At 31.9% G+C, this 11,038-nt stretch overlaps 1 protein-coding gene across 2 annotated transcripts in view; it reads left to right on the top strand.

The window, feature by feature from the left end:
• Positions 1–263: 263 nt before the first annotated feature.
• Positions 264–11,038, top strand: part of LOC140436420 (calcium-activated chloride channel regulator 1-like) — a 168,162-nt gene continuing 157,387 nt past the window's right edge. Inside the window, exon 1 of one of the 2 annotated variants that reach the window (XM_072525237.1) lies at positions 264–754. In XM_072525237.1, the coding sequence (XP_072381338.1) occupies positions 608–754 (147 nt within the window). In that variant the 5' untranslated portion in view covers positions 264–607. The remainder of the gene's footprint in view (positions 755–11,038) is intronic. The other variant, XM_072525236.1, reaches the window with a different exon arrangement.

Below are 11,038 nucleotides of genomic sequence, written 5' to 3'. Positions count from 1 at the left end.
TAATTTACGTTTTTGGAATAAATAGACAATTTACTAAGAAATAAATATTTAATCATTTTTAATAAAATCTGTAATTAAAAATATGTTAAAATGGAAATAATATTCAATTGCGCCTCACTCATGTAAAATTATTTTAAAGCGCGGCGAAGATCGACTACAATCCTTCTAATAAATCCACTAACACTCGTGAGAAAGAGCCTAAACTCCTTATGCAACCATTAACCACACAGCATGTCGATGGTAAGGTGAGGGAAGAACCGCTCCAGGCTACCGCTACCAGCCTTACACCCAACAACCTCTTGGTGCTTTACTGCAAGCGAATGCATCAAAGTGCAACGCATCCTTGTAGTGGGAGTAAAAGACCATCGCCGTCGCGGAGGATCTTCGCTCGCAAGTCACGTTAGTCCAGTCGAATCTACCGAACGCACAGGAAGGTATTACCGGCTACACGAAACCACACGAGCGATTGTTGTTATTGCTGTCGTCTTGGTTACCAATCAATAAGTACTGAGTGATTTTGTGAAATCTATACCGGTAGCAAGTGATTTTTTGTGAATGTGGGATTGACATGAGTTTTTAACTGTTTTTAAAGGATTTTTCGGACACAATGGAGTTGAAATTGTTGTTTATTGTTGCTGCATTTGTTGCTTGTCACGGACTCGAACTTAAGAATGGTGCTTACGAAGACTTGGTCATTAAGGTGGCAGACAATGTTCCGCAGAATGATTGCAATAATATTTTAACGAATCTTGAGGTATGTTGTCATTTTTAATTGTTTATTATGAATTAAATATTTTACTTAAAAAACAACAAATCTGCTCTTTTGCAATATTATTTACATTGAAAACAACTGCCCTTTACCTTTAACATTTAATGTTTAAATTGATTTCGATAATTATTTCCATTTCCGTCTTTAAAAAATCTGTTTCGATAGTTTTATTGATACCTGAATCACTAAGTACTAAATATTTTATGCAAAAATCAAACCAAAACAAGCAGCATACAATTTTCGCCAAGCGATACTTTGACATAATGGAATACCTTATATAATTTTCGAAATATATCTGTGAAATTACCTACTATTTGTTACCGATATTAATTTATTGAAAACGATTTAAATATGTTTAAATTGGTTGTGTTAAGTTGATCTATAATTATTAGATCATCTATACAGTTTTAATTTTGGGTTTTCCCAGATTTATATAAATTTTTAGAATGGAAAATGGGTGACAATAGTTTCAAGAATCAATTCAATATATGCGGTAAAATTTCCATATCTCCGATGCGAAAGGAAATTATCACTTTTCATGCGCACACATTTTTAATATTTTATACAGCATTATGGATTTTGTATCTACTAATTCCGAAATATGTATTTTCATAAAATGTTTTTTAAACCAAACAGGATACATGGAGGAAATCAGGTATCAGAAATTATTTGCAAATTTATTATCCTCGTCCACACTAGACCTTGTTTAATTTTTATTGCATACCGTACTTTGGCGATGTTTCCTACTCATCTATTATTCCAATATTTTCTAGTTCTCTTCATTCTCTGTATCATTAGTTGCTGTAGTGGATATTCGCTAAAATTTTCGTAAATTATTGACATTGATATTTATACTTTTCATACATTTTTTCTTGTCTTTTCTTAAAAGAAATTTCCACTTTTTTCCATTTGCATTTACAAATTTGTTCACTGTTTTTTGTGTGTTGCCCAAAACTTTAACATAGTGGTGGATAGTCGTTTAAAAATTATGTTCCTTTTTATTTTCATTTGGAGTTTGGGTTTTTTCCAGGCAAATTTTCCGGTATTTCGATCTCGGCATTCTATCATCAATCATTTATTGGCTCATCACTATCATTAGCATTGTTATTCGTATAGTTTATGATTTGTGTGAGTAATAATCTAATAAATATGTCAATTTAACCCTAGTTCTTTTCTTCTTTTTGCGATAACTACAATAACTGATCCGAAATGAAACAAATGAGATTTTTGCTAATCTTAAAAAAATCACATTTTTTATTTTAAGAACCTTATCTATCTATTATCAGATACATAAGCTTCCTTTTGGCTTCTCTATTTTTCCATTATGGGCATCCATCAGCGATCGACGTGAATTTTTAGGTCATCTACTCACGTCATTTATGATCCTTTTCGCTTAATTATATTTATCTATTTTTTCCAGGAAGGTTTCTGTTTACATCGTTCGTACTTCAGCCAATTGGCTTATTGCACATATTTCATTTATTCATGCCTATTTTCCGCAGTACATCAGCTCGATTAACATAAGTTCGTCCAATATTTATCCATGATCTCCAATCTATATTGATCTTATTCCATCTTTTGGCTCTGTTCTCAGTGTGCTGGTAGCATCTGTTGTAGACGTTTCTAATCCAGACATTCCTTTTTTTCTTTATCTGACAGACATCCTTAGGTAAATATTGGAATGTGTTTAAACAATTTTCTATCTGAATGCAGAGGATATTGGTTGTTTTTTAACAGGTTGCTCGAAGGAGTTTATGAAACAAAGCCCACTCTAATTTTGTACCTTATTAATACTTATTGTTATGCCTTGTCTTTTAACTTTTCTTCGTCATGTGTCTTCACTTTTTGTTGCAATTCATATTTAATCCAACTGTAGTGGCTTCTTGGCCTTGTTGTTAAACAATATAGATCTTCGTACGTCTTTAAAGGTACTATATCGTCTGGCTGTCTTAGGTGGTTTAAATATTGGTTTTTTTAATGTTGGGGGACCATATTCTTAGTCTCGTTTCTGATACCTTAGTAATAGTGTTAATATAGTGTCTGTAGAGATCTGTATTTATCTCAACATCTTTTCAATCAGTTGGTTCTCTGTCATGCATTGATAGTTGTCAAAACATATATACAGTTGATATCTCTGCAAAACTGGAACAGTATTTGTGTAGCAAACTATGCTTCCCTTATCACAGCATCCCTAAAACCAAACTGTATGTGTCAGTTCTTCGTAAATCGGATTATACCTTTGCTCCAATCTTCTTCTTAGCCTTCTATCTTCAATTTTTGGACATCGGTCTCTCCTTCAATCAGCAATTCCTTCTTCGATCTCAATCCCGAGAAACATACTTCTAATTTGCTCAATATGCTGTTTCAATTTCTTCACATTGTTCATTCATTATCAATTAGTTTTGCTTTGTCTAATAGCATCCCTGTCCCTTTATAAACTTTCTTGTATTCATTCATCCTGTTCCACCCTTCCGTCACATCCATCATTGAATTATTCATCCACAGTTTCTTTTTCGTTTTTGTTCTCAAATACTTTATTTTTATTGCCTCATTCATTTATGTAACACATTTTGATTTTTCAACATATATACCAAATTTCTCTACAATGAATGTTTTTTTAATTATTCTAGATAGTTTGTTTGTTTTGGAAAATACCGATTAGTTAAATTCAAATCAACCAAAATGTCCAACCATTAAAGAAAAATCTAATTAACACATCTATATAACAATAAATATAAATCAATGTTTGTTATTATATAGTAAGTACATAACATAATTTCAGTAGGTATTATAAATTATTGTATGTTCTTCATTTATTTTAACTCAATTCTCTGTGGTTTTGAAGCAAACTTCATAATGATTGAATGAATCATATCCAATTTTTCATAATTAATATCAATGGCCCTCTCAAACATTGTTTCATTACTGTGGAATTACAAAAAAGTGTATGTCGCGCGGTTACTTGGTAACGCCCCAACGAGCCACCAATAGGGTTGACTAGAAGGGTGTCTCTATACCGAACTCCTAGGTGCAGTAGTCTTTTTAATCAAAAAGTGATTAGAGAAAAGATGGTTAATAATCCTGGATGATTAAAAGTTTATGGATCTCAAGTAATCCTCAAATATGGTCCTGTCTGGAAAAGTAATGGGATATTGAAGCATGCTTTATTAAATTTTATTGGTTCTAAAACAGAATGGTGCAGGATTTGAAGTGGTTGAATGCATTGGGCAGTGTGATGAGCATATGAATAATGGTTTAGCTTGGTCCGCGTTAAAAACCTTTAATTAAAGGATAATAATTTATTTTACTCCCTATTTAGAATATAATAGTTTTGAACAATTGAAATTGTAATTAAGTTAATCGAAAACATTTTGTTTCAACTCAGCAATAATAAAATATACTACGTAAATAATAATATAGTATAATAGTAATAATAATAAAATCAAAATAGTTAACAAATTAAACAAGCTCGACTGACGATGCAAGTTTTCACTTTCACTTTGGAGAACAACATGATTTGCAAAAGGACAATTCTATTCATACCCCACGCAATAAGCTTTTGAAACACCCTTTTATTACAGGGTTATAATCGGTTACCTGCTACAACAATACCAAGAATATTAGGTACTATCGGTAATCAGTATCTATAGATATATACAATGTTCATATTAGTTCAATATTTCAGTTTTCAATATTACCGATAGTACAATTTCCATTTACTTAATGATACCATTATATATGATTAGATAAATATTATTTAAAATCCGCAATTCGAAATAAATTGACGTTCATACATTTTATGCAATTTTTTGTATTTATATGCAAAATTAGCAGATATTTGCATAAAATATGCAATATATGCATTTTTCATATTTGCCCAAGTCTATAAGTTTTGCTGTATTTTCATAAAGATTCTGAAAAAAACCAAGATTAAAGAGAAATTTTAAAATTTATCTTTAAAAACCTTTTTATATTATTTAACATCATATTTAATGTCTTCAGCAACACACCCAAACATATTAATCGTATAACGGTTCCTTTAATTCGTATGTCTTGCATACAAAGTATGAGATGTATTGATTAATTACAAAAAATGATAAATGGACATAATTCCCATGTAAAGTGTTTAGAAAACGCCATCAATGAAACGAGTTTCTATAGTTTTACGAAGTCGGAGTGAAAAATCGTAAATAGGTGTAGTGAAAGCATGTCTAATTTAAATTTATATAGAAACCAAACAAACCTCAAATTATTTTGTGTCGTTGATCTTGAGAGGCATTTAATGAAAAAATTAACGAACCTTTAAAGACATTAACGCTGAAAGTCATGAAACGCATGATTTACAAAAGACAGCTGAATTACTAGAAAGAATACAATATATTGCAAAATAAGTAAAGGTCTAGAGGAATTATTATTAACTATATTTTACAAACGTTTTGGTGTTAAATATTTGACCTAAAAATATTTATTTCATAATATATAAATAAAAGCGTCTTCCTTAAAAATTTTCTACATCAGTAACAATGAAAATCTTAAGTAGTTTGTTTAATTTGGGAGTTTAGCTGTACATTATCATCATGGTGCTACATTCCTTAAAATCTGCACTGCCACTTGCTTGGGTTTTTCAGTTGTATCCTGAAGTTGTACCCTCTCTCCTTAAGTTTTTCTATCTATCTTTTGTTGTCCTAGTTATTCGTCGTTGTATGGTACTAAATGCCTTATTTTTTGAGGGCGTTGAAAAATCTTGATCGAAACTTGGCTCCTACCATGAAATGGTCTGAGTCTGATAAATATTTACGCCCCTTTACCTCCTGATTTCCATTAAGTTTGTAAAGTGCCTTCTGTCAATTATAACATGGTCAATTTGGTTTGTGGTGCTTCCATTTGGTGATATCCAAGTTACTTTGTGCATATTCTTGTGGTTAAAACGTGTGCTTCCCTCAAACATGTATTTGGCAGCTGCCATAGTAATAAGTCTTAACCCATTGTCATTAGCAACATCGTGAAGGCTGTGTTGACCAACATAATTTTGGTAGCATATCTCTTTCTATCTGGACGTTAATATTCTCAATGATTATCTTAATATCATTTCTGGCAGTTATCATATGCTATTTGGAGGTATAATCTTAGTCATTGTCCTTATTTCGATGCCTGGGTCGTCAAGAGGTCGTCTTAACTTTAGTCCGGCTTTTCTGTCTTAAGATTTTGTAGCAGTAGTTTTTTACAGGATGAGAGAGTTAACTTCTTGCCCAACTCCCAACCTGTCCAGAGACCCTTCTGTTAGGGTTACTATACCTTCGCTAAGATGATCCAGATTTAAGGCACTGGCCAATCACCTTCATTCATCTCTTCATATGTAGAATTTGCTAGTGTCATCTACAAGTGTAGACTTGGGCAGTATTTTGGCGTTTGCTGACAGCATGCACTTGCCATAAACACTATTACTAAGATCTTTACACGTTAGCCATTCACCCTCCTCCTTTTTTATCCGAGCTTGGGACCAGCAAACTGTACGTAAAATGTGTTTCCTATGTTTTAACACGGCATAATCAATTAGGGAATGAATTGATGATATTAATATGGGAATATTAATTCCAAAAACGTTGGGTGATGTAGCCCGATAGGGTTTTTAATTTTGTACCTTTTATAAAGGAATTTTTAACTACATTTTTTGTAGTACATGGTATACAGCCAGCTACAGCAGTTTAGTTTCCTTGTTAATTTTATATCGTCGTTATCTTTTTTATTCCATTTTGTTGGGATCTCTTTATTATTGATAGTGTAGTTTTATGGTTTCTATCACTTTTTAACATCCTTTTCCGTTATCTTATGTTTTTTCCAGCTTTGGTCTATATTTCTGCCTTTGTAATCTCTGGTATATCCTCAAATCCTGGGTTGTTGTACTTTTCTCTTCATTTTGCTTGTTTACAATGTTGTATATATTTAATTCTCTGTATTATTTTATTATTATTCGCTTTATACCTTTATTTTTGCCAGTTACCTGCTTTTTTTGAGATAGCCATTTTAACCTTGTATTTCTGGTTCCATACATCTTTTTTCCTGGATCTTATTTAGTTCGTTTAGTTCTTATTTGTTTATGTTATGACATTCATACGTGTTATTTCTTTCATTTCTTTTTCTTAGTTTGTTCATCATAAAACATCTCTTGTATTCAGTAGCAAAAATTATCTGAGGAAACCAAAAAATAATAAACTTTGCAACGTATACATATAAAATAAATATTAACAATCATTTGGTCTCTCAGAATTCTTATCGACAATCTTGTTTCCCCAACTATTAGGTATTTCAAATTAATTTCCATAATAGTGACTATTATTTCTTTTAATATTTTTCTTTGAACATCTGTGGTATTTCAAAATTCCCTAGTAAACATTTTCTACATAATCTAACAACATAAATATAACCACGATCGCTCTCAGATATGTTATTTTCTCAAGGAATTCCTCTAATTCTTTTAACAGTTTATAGCCATCAAGCACTTTCACGATGCCGATAGCTAAAAAGTCATTAACGATGATGTATCTTGTATCTGACAGGCGCTACACCCTTCTAAAAAGGGATGGCACAACCAGTGATTAAAACACGTTTTAACACAAGATGTTAACATCTGTACCCACTACGCAATTGGAATAATTTTAAGATAAAATAGTGGGTTAGAAAAAAAGAAAGTCTTTCGCCCTTTTTTCTTCCTTCTAACAGTTTGAAATAATTATATCCTGTCTAAAAAAGATTACATAATGATATTTCTTGTATCTGGCATGTGTTCAACCCCCTAGAGACGGGGTCGAAATGAATTTAAGCCGAAACCTGTGATTATAGCAATTTTAGTTGGTCATTTTTAAACTGTAAAATTTAGCTAACGATTAAGCTGTAGGCAGAAACTTAATTTATGATTGTAATTTTTCATAGTCAGATGGTTCTTTTATTCCCGTGTTGATCACTAACCAGGAAGTTTGACCAAATAAAAAAAATGGTATTAAAATAATAAATATGCAGTATCTGAAACTTTTTACATTAGGAGATAAATATCGCAAATATGGAAGTTAAACTAAACTTAAGAATGTAGAAAGATTCAGTAAAAATACCATAGCAAATAAGGCTGGAAGAGAAGATTATTCCATCTTGGTTTGAAGAGAAACCCTTCAAAGGTAAAGACGACGGATCAGAAGTAGAAAATCGATCTTATTTATTCTAATTTTGTTTTCAGCTATTCTACACAGTACGTTTGTAGTTAAGTTTCTCATTCAGACATTCTTCTATTGACTTGTTTCATCCTTTGATCTTTCCATTCCTTGCCTAAGATCTTTACGACCATCAATTAATATTTTGGTCACATTTTCTTGCTTATATTGCCTTTAACAGTTAATTAACTGTTTAAATTAAAGAAAACCTTCAGTATATTGTTTATCGCCAGCTAACAACAGCTATTTTTTATGATCTTCCGACGCCTTGTTAACAATTCTTAACAATTACTTTTATACAAAAGTGAAAAGATAAAGGGTTTCTATTTTGCAGTCCACAGTTTAAACTCTTGCAGCACGTGGCGTTTAGGAGACACAATATATACAATTTACAGAAAATAGGCACTTTGTGTAATGGTACTCTGATAAGAAGTTACTGAACCCGCATGTTAATTACGTTGAATTAGTACGGTTATATTAGGAAGCCATAGTGAATGTTATAATATCGTTTAACTTTTTTTAAACCACTATAAATTATTGTAATAAAATTTATATTTTTTGTTTTTTGAAATAGATTTCCGGATGAGAAATCTCTGGCACTTTTTATGAATTCTGGACATATTTCTGCGAGTGGTCCCTTAAAGTAGTTTTTCCATTCTTTTGATATGTCTTGGATTGGAAATTTTTTGTTCGAGTTTTTCGTTAATTTTTCATATTTTCAATGATTCCGATTTTTTGTGTTCCGCCTATAAATTGTTAAATCTGTGCACAGATTCCTTACACATCGTTATTTATTCCTTTTTCTTACCCTCTTGGTTTTACTTCTCTGTTTTTCTTTTTGGATTTCTCTGCCTTCTGGGGCATTATTTGGTCTCTTCTTTTTTTTCTTTTATAATAAACTGTCACTTTAACATAAAAAGGGCTTTGGAAGTACCTCTACTACTTACTATAATCCGGTCACAAATTGTTGAGAGCACGAAATGTGCCTCAAAGTCATAAAACGGTCGTAAAATTTGTATAATCATAGGCGTTCCTGAGGTGTTTATTCGTTAAAATTAATGCGTTTTACATCTATTTTCCTTTCCAAACTGTTTATCAATATTAATAATCTTTTAGTACTAATATATTTAGCAAAATCCACTGTACTAGAAAACCTGGAATTCATATTCTAAGGTACTATTCGTTGCAAGATAATTAGGATGGAATTCCCCAGATTTTTAATAATATAATGGGTATAAAGATGCCGGCTTTGGCCACGTGCCTCGTCTGTTCAGTTTATATTCAAAACTTAACTTGAAAGGGTGAAGTTATTACGAAAGAAAACAATTTTTTTGTTTAGTACGTTTTTGATCGCATGTAATTTACGGCTCGTCGGTGTTTCCGCGTCTACGGCAGTAATTAGCGCCTCGAATATTTCTTTTGCGAATGATATGCAGTGCGTGATTGTTTTTATATTCCATATACTTACGAACCTATACGTACCTTTCGCTCGTGCTCGTTTTGTTGGATCGTTTGTGATGGCTTCATCATCAATATCATATTCTTGACTGGCTGCGGAATAAGTATTTGCCTTACGAAGATGGAATGGTAAAAGCAAAACTTTTAAAAATTGCCCGGCAACACAAATCTAAGTTCAAAAAATACGTAGTTGACAAAATGGCGGAAAGGCGAAACATCACAGTCCTTAGACTTCCACCCTACCACTGCGAAATAAATCCAATTGAACTCATTTGGGCATAAATGAAAAGTTATGTGGCTAGAAAAAATACGTCATATAATATACGAGCTGTACGTGAATTGTTATAAGAGTCTTTACAACATATTACAGAACAAAACTGGAAAGATGCACTAAGACATGTAATAGAAGAAGAACAAAAAATGTGGGATCTTGATAACATAATTGATGCGCCCGTAGAGACACAAACGCTAATTATTAACCCTTAAGACGACTCGGATTCCGAAGTTGATCCTATTTATTTTGAATTTGAATAGTTTTCTAATCGTAATTATATAAGGTACGTAATAGTAGTTGTAATCGTAAGGTATTAAAGGGGAAAGGCGCAAAATGTCGCATGTCAAAATGTTCAATGTGTTTTAAATGTATCCATTTGTTTTTAAATCCTGAGAAAACTAAAAAGCATTTTTGAAAAATTTAAAGGCAGAATGAAATATTTATTAGAATAAATAAAAAGTTTCTTTTGCATGCAATATTTTCAATTAAAAATTATACTATATTTTCAAAAAAAAAACACATTGAAAATTTTGCCAGGCGTCATTTGGCGCCTTTCCCCTTAATTAAATAAATCACTGGTCGGTCATCTGTAACCAAAATACCTTCGTAATCGGATTATAAGGTTGACTGCTGTATTGTATTCCTTCAGATACAAGGTCGGTTAGTCGAAAACATCTTAAACCGTCAGTTTCAGGTTGGTTTTTACTATTATATCGTATTACCTATCCTCTCTGTATTTCAGTTCTCTAATTAGGGTTAAACTTGTAGTGAACTATCGACAAATTGTGAACCGATTATAGACATAAAACCGACGCCCACAATGGCCATAGTATCATAAGAACTAAGGTTCTAGAGTTCTAACGTTCTCTCTCATTCTAACATAGGACCTAAAAGCGTCTATATTGGTACACAAACGATTTGCTTATGCAAGAAAAGCCGTCCTCTAACAAAAAGGAACTGTAGTCTTTTGGTTTATTAATTGTATGATAACAGTTTCCATTCTTGCAATTGAAGTGACCAACAAATTCACCTGATCTGAATACCATAAAGTATTTAGTGAATAGAGATAACTATTTAATAAGGGAAAACGTTGTGACTCTTCAGGATAAACTGTTGCTGGTATAGACCTGTAGCATTACGATATTTCTCTTAAATAATCAAAATATGTCGATTTTAATGAGTTCTCTTATGTTATGATTACATCACAATGATAAAAGTATTAAGTCAGCGATGATACTAGTTTCACTGAACTATGATGACTAAGGATAGGTAAGTCAACAATTGAGGTCACCGTAAACAGTACATACCTACGTATCTCCTATTGTACTTTAAAAA

The sequence above is a fragment of the Diabrotica undecimpunctata genome, chromosome 3 (genome assembly GCF_040954645.1).
Source record: "Diabrotica undecimpunctata isolate CICGRU chromosome 3, icDiaUnde3, whole genome shotgun sequence".
In the NCBI taxonomy this organism is placed as follows: Eukaryota; Metazoa; Arthropoda; class Insecta; order Coleoptera; family Chrysomelidae; genus Diabrotica; species Diabrotica undecimpunctata.
Note: the sequence above shows the minus strand (reverse complement) of the source record. Positions and strands in the feature narration are given on the sequence as shown.